The 24,346-nt window shown below is 37.9% G+C and overlaps 1 protein-coding gene across 1 annotated transcript in view; it reads left to right on the top strand.

Annotated features, from left to right (window-relative positions):
- Window positions 1–24,108, top strand: part of LOC122400400 (protein cortex) — a 231,717-nt gene extending 207,609 nt beyond the window's left edge. Inside the window, exons 2-8 of the mRNA XM_043401851.1 lie at window positions 16,295–16,483; window positions 20,848–21,121; window positions 21,659–21,811; window positions 22,047–22,209; window positions 22,436–22,643; window positions 22,847–23,165; window positions 23,832–24,108. Of these exons, the coding sequence (XP_043257786.1) occupies window positions 16,295–16,483; window positions 20,848–21,121; window positions 21,659–21,811; window positions 22,047–22,209; window positions 22,436–22,643; window positions 22,847–23,165; window positions 23,832–23,989 (1,464 nt within the window). The 3' untranslated portion in view covers window positions 23,990–24,108. The remainder of the gene's footprint in view (window positions 1–16,294; window positions 16,484–20,847; window positions 21,122–21,658; window positions 21,812–22,046; window positions 22,210–22,435; window positions 22,644–22,846; window positions 23,166–23,831) is intronic.
- Window positions 24,109–24,346: the final 238 nt, after the last annotated feature.

Genomic DNA, 24,346 nt, shown 5'->3' with positions numbered 1-24,346 from the left:
ACAAAAGTATCTCTAACGATTTTAGAAACATAGTTCGTCCCTAGAGACACTATGTACACCGTCACGCTTATTACAATTATAATTGCTTTAAACTATTTTTATAAATACAGTAAACGTTTGAAAGACCGTGTAACCCTGAACAACGGTGTAACGCCAACGTAAACTTACCAATGGTGCTGGAAATCCGTCTTGTGCACGCATCGAAGTCACTAGAGCCTCGAAATTCCGACAACATAGTCACCACTGCTCGTCGACAAACATAAGTGTACTAGACTTCTCTCGTGGATTAAATCGAAGATTATCTTTCTCCTGTTCGAAAGGACACACGTTTCCGCATTCCTGAAACTTCTAGGAGAGGAATTCCGTTTCGTGGTCGCGCGAGCGTCCTGGTCCGACGAATCACAACGCGTTTCACGTTCCCGAATTCGAAACGCGATCGCGCCGGTCGCGTACCCGCTGGACCAACGATTTTACTCTCGTTCTTTTATTCGTGGGCCAGAAAGGAAAAAAAATAAGAAGAAAGAGAGAGAAAAAACGACCAACGTCCGTCGCTCGCGTGCCGTACGCTCGTTTTTCGTAACCCGCGACGCGAATGACCCGTGACAAACTCGCGCGTACCGGTTCGTTTATGAAACCTGACACCTTTGGCATTAAAACCGCATTATATGCTCCTCGGGAACCGGAAGGCCCGACACCTGTCAGCAGGGCTTGAGAACTGTTATAATGTAGACTTAGATCCTTCGAACAGAACTTTTACTTGGAATAATTGTTACGAAGAATCGAAATTTTTGCGCTGTATCGATTCAAGCTTTTGGGCTCAAAACGGTTTCGATCCTATGCAATGTTATGTTGGAAAACAATTTTTGTCTGTGTTCCAAAGTTATTAATATTTTTTCAATTTATGTTATATATTTTATATATTCTCTTGTTTCATTTTTCTTGTTTCGATGCAATGTTTAAGTTTATATAAATAAACTATTAAATTTATATTTGTGAAACAAATGACGCGTTTCACTTTTGGCTGATACAGATCATTATTCGGCGTTCAAGATACATTATGTATTAATATTATAAAATTAAAAAAATATTCAAGATAAATTTTTCTTAAGTTGGTCTCCTACACTTTGAATTCCAGAAACGAATCTTTGCTTCAATGATAGTTTGTTAAACTAAAAATAATTGTTGTACATATGTATGATACAACATTGTAAATGTAAGAACTTTTAACTTAAACCGACACAGTTCGATTCTAAGGTTCTTCTAAACAATTACTCAAACCAAACGTTGTCAATATTATCAAACGGTTTGAAACAGTAATTTTTGAGTCATTTCAAGCCCTACCTGTCGGACAGAGTCTGAACGCGTGGGCCATCGTTATCGCGACTTGTTGACTTCCGGTCGAGGTTTCACGGCGCGAAAAAGGGGTGTTGCGTTTTAATGGGCGCGTTAATTGCATAGGGACGCGGAAGCTCGAGGAATCCTCTGAACGGGTGGTTTCCTCGACACCCTGGAAATCCGTGCAGGGAACACAGGAGTCCTCGCCTGGATATTACGGCTTGGACGAAAGTTTGTTTATCGATCGAGCTATACACGCTCCGAGGCGGCCTTTCTCTCGCGTTCTCGGCTCGCAGGAAGTTGGCGAATCCTCCTTTTTTCGTTGCCTCTTTCTCCCTCGATCCTGTCCGTGTTCTTCTCGACCGCTCTTTTTTCGCTTCTCCGTCTTTCTTCTCCACGAGTCTCCCCCCCGGTTGCTCGTCCTGCTCTCGCCTAATCGTCCACTTTGCCGATACGGGCGAAAACGCGATTTATCCTCGTCGCGCGTCGGAAGACACTGGCGTCGAACTCGTCCCCGGATTTGGGTCCATCGAATTCGCCCCGAGTCACTGACCGAATATCGTTCACTGTATCCTCCGAGCCCGCGCCAGAAGGTATCCCATCTCCTCCGGTGTTCGTCTCGCTCCCATCGATCCCCCTATCGATCCCGAATCCTCGATCGTCCGTGGCATACATCGATCGCGACACACTTGCCCGGACACTGAAACGCGCGAGACCCGGCGTGCGCGGACGCTGAGCCTCCTCGATTCTCAGGGCACAGCACACACCCGAGGAATGACCTTGCCCTAGGACAATTCGGCGTTCCTCCTCGTCGGGGCATCGGCGAACGACTGAGGGCTGCAGACGCCGGGCCCCGGAACCGGGGTCCCGACACGCCACGATCCGCTCGAGCACTGCACCGTGTTTCAGGACCAGTTCGGCCGCTTCACTTGGCTTCGAAGGAAGGATGCCGTGCGTGGTTGCTCGCTCCTCGCCGTTGCCCCTCGATCCCCCCTCTTGGCCCCCTCCTCTTGCTCCCCCAACCTCCTTGCTTAGCTGCTACTCTCGCAACCCCCTCCTTACATCACTTGTGGAGGAGATCGCCCCCCTTTCGATCGCGTTGCCCCCTCGTGTTGCTGGCGAATCTCTTCTTTTCGTTTGACTGCCGAGTTGGCTGTGGTCAGGACACAGAACTGGACGTGGGAATTCGGCCAAACCGCGCTCTGGCCCATTTAACCCCCCTCCCGAACGAAGAAAATTTATTTGTTTCGTTTCAGGGACTATTCCAGCGTGAAACGCGCTCTTTTTTTAACTTTCTCGAGGAATTTTTTTACAAATAAACTATAACAGCTACATGATTTATTTATGCACGTTTTAGCGAGATTTGAAAATTTTTTGGCGGCACTGCATAGTCTCAAACATAGTCGCTTTTGAGAAAGGTCGTTCACTATTCTAACAATTTTGTTTGGAATGGAAACACGTGAAAATAGTCGACAATTAATACTAATTTTGTGCTGAATGTGAATGTAAAATTTTAATCGGTCAAGTCGATTTTGAGATATCATGGACACCGTTCTCATAAACATAGTTTCGAGAAAAATGCTTTTAAAGTTTCGTATCTCTATAACGATGACGTTAACTTAACCGTTATATATTTATAACTTAACGATAATTTTAGGAGTTCAGGCATAAGGTTTTGCAGATATATTTTTCAAATTATATTCTTTAAGAAAATACAAAAACAAACGAATCGATTTTTTGAAAGATTCACACTAAAATACTCCCTTAACGTTATCCATTTCATATAGAAACAACTAAATATAGAAATTTCGTATAAATTATGTAGGTATTGTTATCGATATCAAGGAATCCATATACCCCTTTAATTAAATATAGTGAGATAAGAAAAGTTTCTTATTTTCATGTTCCACCAAAGTCTTAAACATATCTAATACTGCCGTAAAATAGAACGATAAGAAACATAGGATCTGAGTTGGAAAACTCTCGATTTCCCTTTTTAAATTCTCGTTTCTGAATGATTGGAATTGCCAATCCATGCCAAGCTCGCGGCAACGGGTACGAATTCATTGTGAAAGATTTCCACGGAATGCGTATTTGTTTCTTAAGCATTCTTGCCTCGAAACGTTTGCATAACCGCGCGTCGTTACGCGAATAGTTAACTGCTGCAAAATTGCCATGATCTGCAGTATCTAGTTTCATTGGGCCCCGCAGAGCTCGTACCTTAAGAATCGCTGGAACATTTTTTTCCATACCTGGATAACCAAGAAACCATATTAAAATCCAATTTACTCGGTGTTTGTTCATTCTCTTCGATTCTGTTTAGATTTTCATCCTTTCGACCGTTGCTCAAGAATTCACCAGATTTCACCTGAGAGTCTCTCGGGGCTCGATTCGATGTAGGTGAATTCTCCACCCGTAGGATCGTAATATTCCGAGTTTTCGCGTTGCCTACCATTTCTTGTATCTCTCGAAGAGATCTTCCACCGTTCGAACATGTCGCACGGAGTAGAAGCAATCCTCCTCTTTCGTTGTACTCCCTGATGCAATACAACGATCGTACTGAGGCTGCCAAGCCAGGTTGCCCCCTTCTTCCGTTGCTTTCCCTGCTGCCAATCGCATCCTGGATCCCCCCTGCGAACCTGATGGCCCACCTGGGCCCAACCTCTTCGCGTTCAACGGGAGCCAATCGTCGTGTCTAACGTACGATCTAATGTCTCGGTTGTAACCGGTGTCGAAAGTGGAGGGAGATCGATGTTGTTCCTGTATTGTGTCACACACACGCTCCGTCGTGGCTAGACTAGATTGCCCATGGCCTAAGTCGGAGAAACTACCACGTTGATGCTTTGACTATCGCGCAATTTCGGTCTCAAATCCAACTTCTCCAACGAGTTACACCAGTTCGATCGAATCTTACACTCGGACCGTTGGAATCAATCTATATCGAACGCCTTAAAACGTCACCGTACAGGTGCATCGAAAAAGACATCTAGAGACTCCATTTTGTGTTGGACTTTAAAGAACAATTTAGTTGTGCAAGTTCCAGAACGTCGAACTGGACTAAACTACTTTAAATTCAGATCATTCTAATCAATCTGTAACAAACGCCTTAAAATATCACTATACAGATGCATTTTGTGTTGGAATTTAAAGAACAATTTAAGAAACATGAAAATCGGTAGCCATACGTTGAGCATCGTCGTAACATTTGTTTCTTCATATTAACCGTAGGTTTGATTCCGTTGGAAAATTGTGTTTGTACGTATCGTGACCAACAGTTTTAGGCTATCTTTAGCAACGATTGTAATCTAACACTTTGAAATCCACCTAGCGTGGGAAATGATTTGAACCGTTTGACTTCGTTTGTTGGCAAATTTCGCGCGTTCTACTATTCCGATTCACTCGTAAGAGAACTATTGTCTTGTTATCGCGAATAACGATCGACGATCCAGTAAAGCGAGCCCTCGTTAAGATCGGTGACCATGTAATTACCTGAAACGTTAATTGATCTGCGGAGGTTGTGACACAAGGGCCCGACAAACCCAACGACAAACAACTGATACTTTGTTTCGCTGCTGGTTGACCCAGTTGCCACAAGAATGCCATCGTAAAACGATAAAAATGATGACTTTGATCGTTAGAAGTATGAAAACATAAATGTCGTTACGGTTCACTTGGTGATATATTACACCTACGCCTGCGTATGTGGCTCTAATAAGCATTTAGCCGTTTCCTTAGAATTTTACGATACGATCAGCATAATTTGTCGCACGTAGGCACGACCGTTCCGATACCGACAGCACTAATTCATTAGCCACCGTTTCTTTTCAACCGATTTTTCCATCCACGCCCGCTGTGCGTGAACTCAATATCTGTATTACAGGCCGATATTCTGATTCGCGAGCGGAACAACCTGTTCCTACGAACGTGCTACCAATATCGACGGCCGTACGTGCGATTTGTTTTTTCAATTTTTAGATTAATCATGCTCATAAGTCTTCTACTTGTCCCTCTGATGCGACAACACCAAATAATATTACAGATAAGTATTTGGAAATTAGAAAACGTTGCTTTTAAAGCGTCGAAATTAGGGCTGGAAAATATTTCGAATTGGAAATCCTTTAGAATTTAATAACATTTTAAACGAAAAACAAAACTTCTGGAAATTTTTATTTTTATTTTTGAACCTGTGATGATCTGAAAAAGCGTTAAGCCCTAATACAGACCTAACCCAGACTCATAGAAATTTGTGTATTTATAAATCGCTCATTTTAAGGTTTTCCAAGCAAAGGTAAAGAGTGAAAATGTTTTAAAGGAATAATGTTATTATGTAAACAATAAAAACTGGAATGGTTTTATAAAGTAACCATTTGCATAGTTCGGTGATAATTAGAAAAAGAAAGATAGAAAGCAGACGGTACGTTATAAAAATGAAAACTGCAATTGCCAAATGCAAAACTGTTGACATGCACGCTGACAGTGCATCGTACGCATACGCATTTTTTTAATTTGTTCGTCGGGGAAAAAACATTTAGCTGAGGCAACGAATCGCAGAGTCGGCATCTTTGATATTTAGATCAGAGATTTCCGCTTCGCGTGTACGACTGCACCTGTGTATGTAACCGTCGATGCATATGCAGAGTGTTTGACGTTCCGGAATGAAGAGTACAACATGCGCGGGCTACGTTTATGCCATTAATTTGTTTCTCCTGTATACGCGATACCAGCGCGGTTGAATTATTCATAAATACGCAACAGCCATTTTCTGACAGGATCAAAGTAAACATAGCCTCCAAACATGGTTTTCCCAAACTCTCGTCCCTCGAAATTATTTCCTACTAAATGAATTGCTAATAAATATAGAGAAAATACATTTGTCTGCTAGAACTTATCCTTCTTAAACTCATTTTTCAATGTATGATTTAAACAAATGCAAGTGAAATTCGCCATGAGAAGTATAAACTTCGTCCGTTTACACCTTTCCAACGTTTTTAATCCTTTGCACCCCAATGGCGACATACGTAATATCTACCACAACTCGATTTAAGGTTAATATACAGGGTGTTCGGCCACCTCTGGGCAAATTTTAATGGGAGATTCTAGAGGCCAAAATAAGACGAAAATCAAGACTATAAATTTCTAAAAAGTTATTAAAAAATTAAATTAAAAAATTTCATATCATTCTGAAAAAATTATTTTTAGCTGCGAGGGTCAATTAGAATAATTTTTTTCGAATAGACATACCCTCGAAATCCTATCCACTTTCGAGAAAAAAATTCCTTACCAAAAATATAATCTAAGGAAATGGTTCCCCGAAATTTTATGCGAATCTTTGAGACATCATAACTTCCGAACGGATTGGACGATTTTAAAGTTTTAAAATGCAAACAACGCATATTTTGGTGAAAAATACGTGGAAATTCCAAAAATATTCGAAAAGTAGTTCTTTGACCTCTCAAAGTGAGAAAACCCCCATAAAAATGGTCTAATTTTCAAACAGCCATAGCTTCTACAATAGTGAATATATTTAAATGAAACATTTTTCGGAAGTAGAGCTCATGGGTACCTACAAAAAAGTATTAAACAACATTTCTGTAGGGCATCAAACATAATTATTAAAAATCAAAAACGAATTCTTAAGAAAAATTGACGGGAGTGCCTTAATTTTTCGGCGATAAAAAAATTTAAAATCGTTCTAAAAAAATTATTTTCAGTTGCGGGGGTCAATTGCAATGACTTTTGGTCAATACACATACCCCCGAATTCTTACGCACTTACGAGAAAAAATTCAAGTAGGTGGACAAATTGCCGTTCTACAGGCGGAACTTTGAACTTTAATAACTTTTTAACGAAACCTCAATCAAAAAATTGGTATTCTTGATTTTCGTCTTATTTTGTCGTCTAGAAACTCCCATTAAAATTTTGTCCAGGGGTGGCTGAACACCCTGTATAACAACATAAATATAATTAACGAAACAAATGAAGAAATTTTGAATTACAAACATTTTAAATTACGAAAAGGACAATTTTAATATTGTTTAAAATGGCGTCACAAAACTGCATTCTGGAGTTACTTGTATTAAAATTAATTTTTGGAGTGCATAGGCTTAACAATTTGCGATACGTTTGAGTAAGTACGTTTTACTGTCTCTATTTTGAGAGTGGATTTTATCCCTTCGACCGATATATTTTAGTTCGTTTTGCCAGTGTACAAATATTATGTTTTAAGTCACAAATTTCGTTGAACGAACTCAAAAGGACGTTGTTTGGCGGTATTTTGCGAGTATCCCGGAACGAAAGGTGACTGGAGGAGCATGGAATAAAGGAAACAACGACCCTAGGAAGTTGTCGGAACGTAGAAAAGGCTGTAGGATCTCGGGTGATGGCCTTTCCGTGTTCCATCACGGAGGACATCAACTTTTTAAGAACCTTGCGTGGCTGTTACTGTCCCTTCGTTCCTCGTTTCGCCATTGTGCGATCCTTTGGAACGACGCGATGCAACCCCTTCTCGAGGAGGACCCCCTGCGAGGTTGACCCAGTGGAATCGAGCTGCAGGTGGTGCAGTGTACCTCGAGAAGGAAGAAAGGCGCCTGAAACAAGTTCGTGCATGCGACGCGTACGCGTCGCGACGCGATGCGGTGTGCGTGCACGATGTCATCTGCTAACCGGTTCCAGCTGATATTACGTAGGACTGTGGGAAGAGGAAGAGGCTCAAAAGGACGAAGTGTTGTCCGAAACGGACTAAAAAATCCAAGGAAAAGCCAGACAATAGTTTCCCTCTCTGGATCTCTGGGACTTATTCTGCGTTCCTCGACTTTTGATCCTCGGCTCGTATCAGCCGATAGTAGTTGACTTTAATCAACGATGCCACCAAGATATGCTACCAGTTTAACTGGAATTTCGCTATCTTCCACTTGCCCTCTAGTTTGATAATGGTAATTGTACTTAGGGCACTTTTCAACTTGTATTTTATTATGTTCTTCCATAAACTGTTACGGTTTATCGCGAGTCTGGATTATTTTACTTGACACGAACGTTATCCAAGAAACTCGTAGTGCAGGGGTCTTGGGAACGGTGAAAACTAGGAAAGATAATCTGCTGTTGATTGTTTTCTTTCGACCCTTAACGGTCCAGAGGTATATATTTGAAGTTTACTTACCCCTGGGTTCAAGCTATTCTTCGTAGGAAGACAAATTGTGGAGTAAATATCTTTGTACCGAGTATAGAACAAAAGATATTTATTTTCTAGCGATGGTTCATCGTCATATTTCCAGAGTAATAGTGAATTTGTAATAGCAAAAATTCGACCTCATAATTAAAAGTGCATTGGAGTATTAACACTATGGAAATAAAACAATTAATTCTCAAGTCGAAACATCGGTTTTAGGGAGGTTACGAAAATAAGTATTGAGACAAATTTTAAGTTACGTAGTCTACAATTGTCCAAAAACAAAGTTTCGTTTACAATTTTAGGGTTAACGTACATGCAATGACTACCAAGATAGGGTTTAAAAGGGTATTACTGTCCAGGCTGTCATTTTCTCGGCCTTTTTGTGATATTTTTTTAAATGGTAGGTAGGCTGTTTTGTATTGAAATTTTGCGAATATATTTTCTTGGGTTTTTAAGAGAATAAATTGTCTCAGATCGATATATGTGTTTTGTTAATGGTCTACGGCTCTCTGTGTTACAGGATTTGGGGCATGTGGTTTTATATACATTCTTAACAAATATTCTAGAAATACGTACCTAGTATTAATTAGCATTAGATGTCGAATAACAAGTACATAGATTTAATTCTTCATTATCGACACCTTCATATAGGTATCTTATATTTATACATACATACATACAACATATTTATTCATCTTATAAGCATGTATAGTATTTTTTTCATCAAAAAGGCCTAATAAGTGACAGTCTAGACAATACTGTCCTAATGGCGTTTAATTTTAATGTTTAACCGTTCCACCGTGGAACAATCACGAATAAAGGATGTCTTGGCGTAGCAAAAATGGGAAAGGAGGGGAGGTATGGAAGGCGCAGATGAAGGATCGTGTCTTAAATGGATAAGCTAGTATTCCGGTCGGATTTTCCGCGCGAGTAGCGTGCAAGAGCCCCAACGTCCGGCGAAATCTCGGACGTTTAATCTCCGGGCGCCCTTTCCTTCTGGTGACCGTCTCCGTGTACAGCTTTATGCAAATGCCTGACGCGCGAGGGGGTTGCAGAGAGGAGGAGAAGACGGCTCTTATGCGACGCGCCGGGTCGCATTATGTGTACCTTTGGACAGAGATGGTGGTTACGTTTCTTCTCTCGCACTCCATAAATTACCGGGCGTACAACATTTAATGGCCCGATGGGTTCGCCGCGGCGCGCCGCGACGGGCCCAAGGCTCTCCTTTGCTTCCTTAACGTCATCGCGTGTTTAACGCCGCGGGGCACTCACGAGCGGAAAATACGCCTGGCGACGACGCCAGCGCCGACGACTTTATTTCATTCACCGACCCTTTGATAAGAGTCGCGCTCGACAGCATGCACAGCTTGATGAAAACGCTCCAACGAGACCATCGACACCACCTTCGACTCTCGTTTCAATAACCGGAGTATCTTCTCCATATTTCGTTAATCCTTTATGGGCCCGTGTAACTTTCAGGTCGTATGATAGTACATCGCCAGGCAAAATGATAGCACACGCGTGTTATCTTTATTTTCCTGTGTTAGGATTATGTTGGCGTGAAAATGTTTAGTGATATGTAAAACGTATCTTTCATAAATATGTAGACATGACATAGATTGACGTTGCTTCAATGAGGTTTCTTAGTTGGGAGAGAAAGACATAATCCAACGCAGACAAGATGATAGGACACTTCAAAGATAATGATATATAATTTATATAACACAATTATATGTTTCATATAACAAAGGTATACGTAATTTATATAACAATATACAGGGTGTTCGGCCACGTCTGGGAAAAATTTTAATGGGAGAGTCTAGAGGTCAAAATAAGACGAAAATCAAGGATACTAATTTGTTGATTGAGGCTTTGTTAAAAAGTTATAGAAACATTTCCGGCCACACAGAAAGTGTTGCTACAGAAATTTTTAAAGAATTGAAAAGAATTTTTTTTTCGAAAGTACGTAGGAATTTGGGGGTATGTGTATACACCAAAAATGATTGCAATTGAACCCCGCTACCAGATATAATTTTTCCAAAATGATTTGAAACTTTTCAATTTCGCCGAAAAATTTAGGCATTCTTAAAAATTGATTTTCACTTTTAATAAATTTGGTTAACGCTCTACAGAAAAGTTGTCTAATACTTTTTTGTAGGTATCTATGAGCTCTACTTCTCTACTAAATTTCAATAATATACGTTCACTATTGTAGTAGTTATAGCCATAGCAAGATTGGGCTATTTTTATGGGGTTTTTCTCACTTTACGCAGTTAAGGAACAACTATTCGAATATTCTTGGAATCTCTACATATTCTTCGCTAAAATACGCGTCGTTTGCCGTTTGAAACATTAAAATCCTTCAATCCGTTTAGAAGTTCTGACATTTTAAATATTTGCATGAAATTTTCGGGCAACATTTCTGCCCATAAATTACATTTTCGATTAGGAATTTTTTTCTCGAAAATGGTTAGGATTTCGGGGGTATGTGTATCCACTAAAAATGATTGTACTTGACCCCCACAGTCAAAAATAATTTTTTTAGAGCAATTTGAAATTTTTTAATTTTGTCGACTTTCAGCATCTACTCGAATTTTTTTCTCGAAAGTGCATACGATTTCGGGGGTATGTCTATTGGCCAAAAATGATTGTAATTAACCCCCGCAAACGAAAATAATTTTTTTGTGAATGGTTTGAAATTTTTTAATTTAAGTTTTTAATAACTTTTTAACGAAGCCTTAATCAACAAATTGATATCTTGATTTTCGTCTTATTTTGGCCTCTAGAATCTCTCATCAAAATTTTCCCAGATGTGGCCGAACACCCTGTATATACTAAAGTATATTTTTCTAATAATGTGTACGACCTCCTTTTGTTTTCTATGACTTGCACCATCCTTTAAGGTAAAGAATTATATAATTCTTTAATTTTTCTTTGAACTAAATTTCCCCATTCAGTTGTAATGCAAGTTTTTAATTCATTTATATTTGTAAATTGTCAGCCGTCAGTATATACTACTTGTCCAGCAATTCTCGATGATATTAAGGTCGGATGAACACACCTAACCCAAACCATTAATCCACCTCCATGCATTTGACGTCGAATTTTTGTTAGTGGTTGTTTACGGATATTGCGATAATAATGTCTACACCTTTGTGTCTGCATCATAAAGTTATTCTCGATTGAATATGCCAGTTTACGATCCAAATTCTCGTGAATTGCGAGAGGTTTTAATTTTCTGCTTCAATATGAAGAAATCTGCGTCTGAGGTTCATCGACTGCTCTCAAATACTTATGGGGAGGCCGCTATTAGTGAAAGAACGTGTCGTGAGTGGTTTCAACGCTTCAAGAATGGTGATTTTGACGTTGAGAACCGGCATACCGGTGGAAGAGAAAAGGTTTTCGAAGATGTAAAATTGGAGGCATTACTTGATCACGACTCGTGTCAAACTCAAAGAGAATTGGTACGATCATTGGGAGTGACTCAACAAGTCATTTCAAGACGCCTCAAAGCCATTGGAATGATTCAGAAGCAAGAAAATGGAATGCCGTACGAGTTGAAGCCGAAAGATTTCGGGAAAAACGGCGGAAGCAAAGTTGTACACTTAATATATAATGTCTCTGAGATAACCAATAACAATATTGATGACGGTTGACAAGAACCTGAAATATCAAAGTAAATGCAAGTTTATATTTAAGAAAAACATTTGGTCCATGCAGAGTTAAAGCAAAATTACTTTCCACCAAAGATGATTCTTATATCTCAGAAATTTGCTAATTGATCGTCGATAAGTTTGACTTTCATTTCTTTGCATGTGCAACTCGTGATACAATATATTGGACATTGTGGCCAGTATACTTTGGATTGTTAATTCCGTGGAAAGATGTCTCGTTATTGTTTTCCTCTTCAGAATTATTACCGCCGTATAATATTTACAGCCGATATTTTGAGCCTACGCCAATGTCGCCGTGACTCTATCCGTACTATGTCTCGATACGTTTAGGAATTGTAGTATAATCCGCGGAGCAAAGGCGGCGCTATTACGGTGCAGCCAATCAGTCTGCTTAGCCAGCAAGTCATCTCCGCACAGTACAGTCGATTCTAACGATGAGTTATCTTCTTTTATGTCCGAGTAAATCAATCGTCGAGCGCCCACGGTAACTTGCCCGGTGAACCTGCTCGTAAAACGCGCGTTGAGTGTTTCTGTTTGTTTGCCAAGAAAATTTCTATTCGAGTAATTAAAAGGTTCGTTCGCACGAAAATCGAATCAGCGATGATCTACGATTTTACGACGTAGCGTTTTCATCGTTATCAATATTGGTTCGATCGGAATCGTTTCAAGCATCAGTCATAATTTGTGTAATTGCGAACGGATCTGTTGCAGCTGTAAAATCGTGTAAAATGATGGTCAGGTGCACGCTTTACTCCTGGATAATTGCTCGATGAAACTTGCTGTACATTTCCTTAGTTTACAAGCGTTGTTAACGTCTACTGGTTTAGGTGGCTGGGGCTCAAATCGTGTCCCACGAACGCTTCTGATATTTTCAGTCTTCAGCAACGTGACGCCAATAAATCGAGCCACCTAACGTCCGATTTGCATGAAGCTAAGCTCTAAAAATACCAAACAGCTGCCTTAGAATACACGGTAGAAAATTCTGTAATATTTTCCCACAGACGTCGGAAACACAGAGGACCCCCAGCGAAGATGACCGGCCACTGTTGAAGTCTTGTCTAGACCACGTTACTAAACCTGTCTGACCAATATTAACGCTGGAATCTCCTGTTGCAAGGTGCTGAAGGGGTTGCTACACGCAGGATTCCTTCGAACTCGAGATCTATACACGACCCTTTTCCCTTTATACTTACCCTTCACACTCGTACAAACGATGTATTTCGCCTAACAAAACGTTTATAAATTTAATACAAATTTTTTAATTTCAATCGACTACGTTTCCAATATGCACGTTGCAAAAGAATTATAGGGTTTCATATTTGTTATTCGATGTTGGGTGATATTTGCAATCAAATATATAATAAATAATAAAAGTTAGCGAAAAGAACAGTTTACAAAATTGTTGAATACTTCAATTTGATTCTTGTCGATTCAAATAGTTTGGAATTTAATTTCGTTTCGTCGACATTTTTGATACTTTTTATGCATGCGATTTAATAAAAAGTATTTATATATAACAACTTTTTTTTTAGACTATTGAAAGTTTCGTAATATAATAATCATGCTATATGCTGCTTTCCTCATTTTTTCTTAAGAAAGCTAAAATTGTCGTTTTTATTTTTACAATTTTTAAAAAATTTCTAACCCTCATTCAGTTAATTTTTTTCGACGTATCTTAAGAATTCCATTTTTCAATTTTTCCGCGTAAAATTGGACCCCCCATTTGTAAACGCAACAGTCAATCTCGTAAAGTATTAAAGTAAGAATCCAATTTCGTATTTTTCGTATATCAACGTTGGTTAATGTTAATTTTGTTTGATGTATCTTTAGAATTCCATTTTTCAATTTTTCCGCCTAAAATTGGACCCCCCGTTTGTAAACGCGACAGCCAATCTTGTCAACTATTGAAATAAGAATCTAATTTTGTATTGTTCCTATACCAACGTCGGTTAATGTTAATTTTGTTTGACGTATCTTAAGAATTCCATTTTTCAATTTTTCCGCGTAAAATTGGACCCCCCATTTGTAAACGCGACAGTCAATCTCGTAAAGTATTAAAGTAAGAATCCAATTTCGTATTTTTCGTATATCAACGTTGGTTAATGTTAATTTTGTTTGATGTATCTTTAGAATTCCATTTTTCAATTCCTCCGCGTGGAATTGCACCCCCCCAGTTGTAAACGCGACAGTCAATCTCGTCAACTATTAAAAGAAGAATCTAATTTTGTATTTTTTTTATACCAACGTTGGTTAATAATAATTTTCTTTGACGTATATTCAGAATTCCATTTTTCAATTTTTCCGCGTAAAATTGGACCCCCCATTTGTAAACGCGACAGTCAATCTCGTAAAGTATTAAAGTAAGAATCCAATTTCGTATTTTTCGTATATCAACGTTGGTTAATGTTAATTTTGTTTGATGTATCTTGAGAATCCATTTTTCAATTCCTCACGTGGAATTGCACCCCTCAATTGTAAACGTGACAGTCAATCTTTCAACTATTGAAATAAGAACTAATTTTGTATTTTTCCTATACCAACGTTAATATTAATTTTCCTATACCAACGTTAACATTAATTTTTTTTGGCGTATCTTGAGGATTCCATTTTTCAATTCCTCCGCGTGAAATAGCACCCCCCTATTTGTAAACGCGGCAGTGAATCTCGTCGACTATTGAAATAAGAATCTAATATTGTATTTTTTTTTGTACCAACGTTGGTTAATGTTTTTTTAAATTACCAATTTCGCCGTTGGGTTGGAACGAGGGGTGTTTATCGATTCGGAGAGCTAGTTGAAATTTACCGGAGCTTCACCGGGGAGGAAAAAAGGCGACTGCACGCTACCAATTATAGGAACGGTCCTCGCAAGAAACGGAATGACGTAGAACCAGGAGCAAAGAGCAATAAATCGCGATACGGACGATTTAAATGGACGATCGTTCACCGTTACGGCCGAGAGAACGGCCTCGAGGGAACGCCATCGTAACTCGGAATTAGGATGCCACCTTTCTGCTTTCCCGTTTAAAGTATCGTCCCGGAAATCCAGGCAGAAGCGCGTTGCTCGTGGCCGTTCGTGCAGCAGAAGAAGGGCCCAGGCGTATTTATAGGAATTTCTCGCGATAAGACTCGAACGCCACGGTGCACCGAGACTAATAAATACAGGTTTGCACGTTCGAAAATCCAAGTCCGGACTCTGGAAGTTATAATCCTCATATTTCATTAGTGTCGTATTTAATTCTAGCAACGATGTCTTTAATGTCGTTTTAATTTTCGTCGAAATGGTAACTTGTTTGTCTCCTTCTTGTCGAAACAATCGGATACATATTTTTTTTGTAAAATAATTATTCGTATCAAAAACAGTAGAAAATAAAATCCACTGTAATTGTAGCCCGAGTCACCTAATGTAAATGTTCTAAATTGTATGGGAGATTAAGTCAAAACTGACTCCTTTGTTGTCCAACTTTCTAAAATTGTCTTGTCTTCCGATGTCTTTAATGTCGTTTTAATTTTCGATGAAATGGTAACTTGTTCGTCTCTTTCTTGTCGAAACAATCGGATACATATTTTTTTTTTTCAAAATAATTATTCGTATCAAAAACGGTAGAAAATAAAATCCACTGTAATTCTAGCCCAAGTCACCTAATGTAAGTGCTCTAAATTGTATGGGAGATTATTCCAAAAGTGACTCTTTTGTTGTCTAAACTATTTATTGACAGTAAAGAGATAAATTGTAGATAAACTATTCAATAACTATATAAATAAATGAATAACAGAGGTTCTTATAAACCTGCACACGATGTGCAATAAGTGAAATTTTTTACATTGTCTTTTGTTGTCCAATTTTCTAAATTCACGACGCCATTAGAATTTGGACAATCGAGGCTATCTTAATGCTTGGAAACTATTTATTGACAGAAAAGAGAGAAATTGTCGTTAAACTATTCAACAACTATACATATAAATGATTAAATATCAGAGGTTTTTATAAACCTGTACACGATGTGCAATAGTTGAAATTTTGCGTGGTTCCAAAGGATTATTGCTACAGTATTCGAATTTTTATTTTACGCTTCGTAACATTTTTCACTAATTGAAACGTTGTTTTTATATTTTTCAGAAAGACGCAAAGTTACCAGCCGCCACTTACCATCCCGTCTTTACGCGTATTGCCAGGAAAAAGAATTACTCGGAAGACAGATTCATAGTGCAAAGAGGCAAATACAACTTCGATGCGGCGAACTACAATCTTACGAAAAAGCGTCCACACGATCCAGAAAAGGAGCACGAGCTCAATGTGTTTGACCAGGTATGATTAATATTCTCCATGAGTAAATTACTTTCAAATTAGTTACTTTTTACACAGCCACGTTGGATTATTTAGAGATTTTCTAGCACGGTTCCTTCGTATTTTATGAGTTTCGTTGGCCAACATTCGCAGTCGAACGTTTCATTTTAATTATCTCCTTCGATAATTTATCGAAACAAAACGTCGTAAATACATTTTACTGCGCCTAGGTGGTTTTGAAAGAAGGCTTAAGCGGTTCATTGATATTTTTAATCAGTTTAATTGAGCTATACATATTCCTATTTGTACAATCCACTATTTTAACCATAATACCAATTTCTACGAATTCTATTAAACTATCGATTTACGAGTCGACAGCCGTTGAAAGTACATATTAAGAAATGTTTAATCGTGCGTCAAAAGTTCCTGAACGGTAGTTGGAACAACGTGCATGCGTCAAGCGTCGAATTAGCATAAAGGCCGTCCGGATGTGGGCACGATCTCGTTCGTGTTTATCGATGGGAGTATGTAATCTTCGATAATCGATAGAGATAAGATCGAAATCATGGCGGGGAAATAACTCGCCTTGCGGAAATTACTGTTCTCAGACGTCGGGAAAATAGTCCGGAAAAAAGAACTTCTGTTCTGGAAACATCGCATCAAATCACCTCTTCCATTCTACATGAATTCCAGAACTATAAAATAGCGGGTAATTGGCCCTGCTCGATGGTTGATTGGAAGCTCGAAATTACTATCGATATCTATTAAAGTTGTTCCTATGACTCTGCGTGGGCTAATACTTTGTTGATAAACTTTTTTCTCCTTAATGCAAACACGGAATCTTCCAAGTTTAAGCCAATTCGTGAGATTCATTTATTTGAAATAAATATCATTCGTTGCATTAATCGTTATAAATAAATGCACACGCGGATGTATAATGTGTCAAGTTGTATAGCACAGTTGTTCCTGTGACTGTGGATGGGCTCATAGTTTGTTGATAAACTTTTTTTTCCTTAATGCAAACACGGAATCTTCCAAGTTTAAGCCAATTCGTGAGATTCATTTATTTGAAATAAATATCATTCGTTGCATTAATCATTATAAATAAATGCACACACGGATGTATAATATGTCAAGTTGTATAGCTCAGTTGTTCCTGTGACTTTGCATGGACTAATACTTTGTTGATAAACTTTTTTCTCCTTAATGCAAACACGGAATCTTCCAAGTTTAAGCCAATTCGTGAGATTCATTTATTTGAAATAAATATCATTCGTTGCATTAATCATTATAAATAAATGCACACACGGATGTATAATGTGTCAAGTTGTATAGCACAGTTGTTCCTGTGACTCTGCATGGGCTAATAGTTTGTTGATAAACTTTTTTCTCCTTAATGCAAACACGGAATCTTCCAAGTTTAAGCCAATTCGTGAGATTCATTTATTTGAAATAAATATCATTCGTTGCATTAATCATTATAAATAAATGCACACACGGATGTATAATATGTCAAGTTGTATAGCTCAGTTGTTCCTGTGACTTTGCATGGACTAATACTTTGTTGATAAACTTTTTTCTCCTTAATGCAAACACGGAATCTTCCAAGTTTAAGCCAATTCGTGAGATTCATTTATTTGAAATAAATATCATTCGTTGCATTAATCATTATAAATAAATGCACACACGGATGTATAATGTGTCAAGTTGTATAGCACAGTTGTTCCTGTGACTCTGCATGGGCTAATAGTTTGTTGATAAACTTTTTTCTCCTTAATGCAAACACGGAATCTTCCAAGTTTAAGCCAATTCGTGAGATTCATTTATTTGAAATAAATATCATTCGTTGCATTAATCGTTATAAATAAATGCATACACGGATGTATAATCTGTCAAGTTGTATAGCACAGTTGTTCCTGTGACTCTGCATGGGCTAATAATTTGTTGATAAACTTTTTTCTCCTTTATGCAAACGAGAATCTTCCAAGTTGCTGCCAATTCGTGAGATTCATTTATTTGAAATAAATATCATTCGTTGCATTAATCGTAATAAATGAATGCACACACGGATGTATAATGTGTCAAGTTGTATAGCACGTCCCAAAAAAATTATTTTATTGTTGCAATATGGAAATAGATTCAAATCTCTAGTTGTTATTTCTATAAGTTCATATTTTCTGGTAAGCTTTACTTTGGGGTTATTCGTACCATAAACTTTGCTCCATAAATCTGAAACTATGCTTTCATTATCTATACGGTTCTGAGATTACCAATTCCCTTAAACAAGGCGAAACTAATTAGTTCCTTTGATTCGTGCATCGTGAAAGCAAATATGAAGATGAGTTTGATAAAGGAAACTCTTTTAATTGGATCATCGATGTTCGTTTCTCATAATCGATGCACCTTGACTGCGTTCTGATGCCATCGTGACAAAGAGAAAGTTGAGAAAAAACGAAGAAGAATTATAATTAAATGCGAATCTGAAAATCATCGGTACGTATTCTCGGGATATATTAATTTCCTGTGTATAACGTTCACCATTACTATAATATCTGACGGGGATATAGTAATATCGTTCGCGTTTCCTTCGCCTTTCGTCCTTTTTCTGCGTCCGTCCTCGTAGGCGAGCCTGTTACGCTACCTCCTTGCTTGACATCCGACAAGCACGGTTCATTTTACTCTTATTTAGCGATATTGGAATCTCAACTATGAAATAATTTCAACTTTTTACGTGCACGAAGATTCAAATCGTTTCGAAGCTTAGAACTCTTAATAGTCTCGAATATCGACTAGAGGACTAGATCAATACCAATTGGGTACCCTAAATACGGTGCAACAGTACTTTAATTGCCTAACTGATAAGAGATTTATACTTAATAAAAATAAGAATAAGAATTCTTTTAAATACTGGTTAGTAACGACGCGAACACCTGTATGACAGAATAAAGTAGAAGAAAAATGAAATAAATTAAAAACGAAGTTTGTTAAAAATTAAATTTATTTCTGGCAATTTTTGTCGTGAAACTTTGTAGTTTAATTTAATATAAACACAGGTTGATCACGGTTGTCCTAATGGATCGTTACGAATAGCTTCATCGATGCACAACGTTCCTCGACGCGATTTATAGCCATAATTGCGTAACACGGCTTACTTTCGTGACAAAACCGGACGAGGAAGTCGACGAGTTCGTTAAACGAATCACAGGATCACGGGAATCATAGACTTACAGTTATTCCTTCTCTCGAGATAAAATTTTAATGGTGGAACTATTGATAAAGATATCGATTATATCGGAATGTTATCCATAATTCGATATATCGATAGCACCGACGAGATATCGATGAAATCGATATCGTTGAGGCAAAAGCAAGAAGGGAATCGAAACGATCGCGTGGCGTTCGAGAAATTGCATCATTTTCACCACCGCGCACCAAAGGCGGAACTATCGATACAGATATCGATTATATCGGATTATCGTAAGAAATGATCGTTAAAGTAGTAAAGACTCGAGGAATTAAAATCGAATGTTATAAAATAAATTTAATAGATTATTCGATAAGTTCGAAATATTGTCAATTTCATACCGAAATTGCTTTAATCGATAATATATGTATCACTTGGTTATCTTCTACTATCTTTCGGTCAATTTAAATATTTCTTTACAATAAAGCTTCGTAACTTTGTTTAATAAAAAATTAAAACACGAGTATATTTATATATCCGGTGTGTTCGATCGATTCTCAGGTAAATCTTTACAGTTTTAAAGTTTACTAATTTGTTCACAATCTATACAAGTATGGATGTAAATAATTTTTACAACTTCGAAGTAAAATATGCCATGTTAGTGACACTTATTCGCTTTGAGAATTTAACTCTGTTGTTTATTTTATTAATCTGGTTACTTCGCGCATAAACTGTATTAAATCCCGTCATTGTTAAACGCAATTATTATATATCGCGTCATTGAGCCTTCTTCATCGATGAATATGTTATAAACGATCGTTGCGATGAGCAACGATGTCGATCGTTAGCGGCTCCAATTTTTCGCGTTTAAGCGCCTAATCGATCGAACGTAATTACCGCAGGAGCGATAAATCTATTTCTAATTAAGCCCGTGACGTCTTGAGAAAATGAAGAAGAATCGAGAATTAGTTATCTCTGACGTACCACAAAACTCGTGTTTGCATTTCGCCTCTTCCTGGAGAAGATACAAACTATTTATAAGAACAGTGTTTTTCTTTACGAAAAATAATTATTTTGTATTAACTAAACATTCTCCAATCACTTTTGCCAGTAGCGTAACCAAGATATTTACTCATTTTATCGTTTCTATCGAGAAGTTTTGCTCGAAATTAACTATGCAAAATTGTGATGAACGCTACAGATGGATTCTCTGTCAGAAAAATGGCGAAAGAATAACATGCACCGATTAATGGTGAAGGAAAACGTTATACCAGGTCTGAGACAGAAAGGAGTGATGCGTGGCAACCAAGTATCTCCGGAAAACAAGTTAAACGGAAACTTGACAGGCCTACCTAAAGACCTGTGGAACGAGGAATGCATCGCAGACGGAATGTGGAAAGCAAAGCCACGAAAGAGGCCTGGAATACACGTTATAGACTCCATATTAGATGTATCTGGATTGGCGAGAACGCTACGTAAGAATTCAAATAAACATTTAGAACATTTTTATAAACTTCGTTTCAACGCGTCCATTAAAGTTGCTCAAGTAAGACATTCCAACTTTCGACCGTATTTTTCAATCCGTAAAGAATTTATTTAGTTTTCCGTTTATTCTAAATAAGGATTTAGAACAATCGAAGCAATGCTCGAAGAGTGAACTGTCGAAATTCGATCTTTCTCGTACAAAATTAAATTTCGATATTGAATAATTCAAATAAACATTTAGAACATTTTTATAAACTTCGTTTAAACGCGTCCATTTAAGTTGCTCAAGACATTCTGGTCCAACTTTTGACCGTACTTTTTAATTCGTAAAGAATTTATTTATTTTTTCTTTTATTCTAAATAAGGATTTAAAACAATCGAAGCAATGCTCAAAGAGTGAACTATCGAAATTCGATCGTTCTCGTACAAAGTTAAATCTCGATATTGAATATTTGAATGTAAAATAAAAATATGAGAAGAAATACTGAGCCTGGCGCGAACCATCGAATTTTTCTTTGTTTCTCCAGAATCTAATTACAATTTTATGGATTGGAGCTCGAAAGACGTGATCGCGACGGCTGCTAGGAACTCGATAGTTCTCCTCTACACATCCGAAGGGACGAAATATCTGGAAAACGTGAAATCGAGCAATCTCTGCGCACTGAAATGGAGTAACGATGGTTCGTCCGTGCATATACAATTATATTCAAAGCTAGAAGTAATTGCATTAAATTTTTACTAAATAACTCTGATATTCTTTGACAAGTAACGAAATAGATATAATCTTAGACAAGTAACATGTAAGTGCAATAGCTTAAATTGTATTCTAAATTCAAAACGTCGTAACCGTCATCGATCTATATTATTCACAATATAAATAATAATTGAAACGAAGATGCAAGCGTATTTTGACAGGTGACAAGCTAGCCATATGCACGCTGACGTCTTCCACAAAAGTGTTCTGCTTACGGACGAAAAAGATAACATGGAGCAAGAAGTGTTTCTGCGTGAACGAATTGAACACACAGTGTTACGCCCGTTGTGTCTGCTGGTCGAAAAACGACCAACACGTTGTCGTGTAAGTATTTATTTAGGCGCAATTCGTAAGCTGAACATTTCTATCCCTCCCAACGAACCATGTTCATTTTAAGAATCATTACTGTACTACTGTACCGTTTGCCACTCAGATGCACTTTTGTTGAAGTTTTCAAAGATTTCAAAAACAATCTGTCTCCTTTCCAAAGTTGAAAGATCAAATTGCACGGCGACAAGGTCGATTCTGAAAAGTGTGTCTTGTTTTGCAGAGGCTGTAATGGCCTGATCTCGATATATTTGGCGACAAGTGGCGAGCTTGTCAACTCGACAATCGCGCACACCGCGCCAATATTGAAGCTTAGCTTTTCGAGCAACTATCGATACCTCGTGTCGTCCGCTATGGACTCGACCGTTCGCCTTATTGTTTGGCCAGACGTGATAGCGTGTTTCGACCTAACGTATTACGAACCAGTAAAAGTAAGTTTAGTTTTAACAGGAATATCAACCCGTAACCTCCGATTTTCACCTGAAAATGTAAATTCTGGAAATTGTAAATTTCCACATCGTTGGGACGTTATTGAATATAATTTCAGGCGTTGATCGAAGATATTGACGGGTGATTGTAAACGTTTCAGAGGACGTGTATCGTTGAGACGCGATTATGATAAGTATAATTTCAGGCAATGGTCTGGCACCCGCACGAAAACGACTTATTATGCATAGGTGGTGGTTTGGGCGACGCTTCGCTGTCACTGTGGAACGTGAACAAGTTGGATTGTCAGAGTTATCGTGTCGTTGAATTTTACGGCGCGGTGGAGAACTTGGCTTGGAATAAGCTCAGCAGCGAACTGGTCGTTCAATGGTCGTACTGGGAAGAACATAAACAATATACCATCATGCCGGTTCTCGCGAGCCTTGATCGCTTTGTGGATGCGGTGCCGGTGGAAAAGGATTTGCCAATCAAGTCCATCATGTGGAACTCCGACCACACGCAATTAGGTATGTGAGAATCTTGTTACCGTTTGTCCTTGTTTGGATGTTGAAAAATTCTTCTCGCTGTTGTGACGTGGGGAAGAGCAAGGGTTGTGGGAGGAAAAAAGTAATTAGGGATCAAGGAGGACCCAATAGGTTCCACTAACATCTGTGTAATTTTTCTGTTTATGGTGGAGGTGTCGAAATATTGTGTAAGGACTCGAATGTTTACAGTAAAATTTATTATTTTCACTCAATCATAATATTAGTATTTAACAATGAATTTGGACGAAGAATAATATTTTTAAAGGGGGGGTGATAGGATTCAAAAGTAAAAGAATTGACTAATTTCTTCATTGACGTAAATTAATATGGTAATCAACGTTTAAAGATTTAGTCTCATGTATGTTTTATTTAACAAATGGAAACTTTCCTTGTAATGTAAATTTTTTTAAACTATACTATGCAATACATGAAACATTTTGTAAATTGTTTTCGTTCTGTGCACTAACTAATTTAGAATTAGTGGCCCTTAATCGTCGCGTTGTAGTTGACTGTAGCTGATTTACATTTGTATCTGTTGACGTGATCCTATGTAAATTTGTGTTCCTAAAAATTTTGTGGTCCTTTGTCTCTTGTGAATTTGAATACTTTAATATATTAATTATGTCGACGTGTATATTTTTTTTTTAGCGACTTATAATAATGAGTTTTTTTCGACTTGGAATTTCTTCGGTGACCAATTTCAACATCAGCGAAAAAAGCGTCAAAAGCAACGCGACTATAGGGAAGTAAATGAGAAATCAAAAAATAGTGAATCCAAAGGATTCAATTACTTTACCATACGATAGGACCATTGTTCATGAACAACGAATTTAATTCATCTATTTTATTTATATTTGCACTTTACGTAGACATATTTCGGATCGATATTTGTACCTTTTGGTGTTTATTTATTTTATTATAATTTCGCGGGACGAAAACAATTTGATACCAACATTGCGTTGTAAAAACTCATTTTCCGAAATACATTGAATATTTTTGTATACGTACACTCGCGTACGAAGTTTTCGTTCATTTATCGAGACCTTTCGTTTTCATTTCCTTATTTTACTCGCCAGGTAAATTACACGGATGACTAATTAATTAAAAAAAATAACGATTGGAAGTTAGAGTTTCTTCAAACTCCACTTTCTAAAAATTAAAAC

The sequence above is a fragment of the Colletes gigas genome, unplaced genomic scaffold, assembly GCF_013123115.1.
Source record: "Colletes gigas isolate AHSC1104 unplaced genomic scaffold, ASM1312311v1 Colletes_gigas_Sc00017, whole genome shotgun sequence".
NCBI lineage: Eukaryota > Metazoa > Arthropoda > Insecta > Hymenoptera > Colletidae > Colletes > Colletes gigas.
The sequence above is the reverse complement of the archived record's forward strand: the minus strand, read 5'-3'. Positions and strand labels throughout refer to the sequence as shown.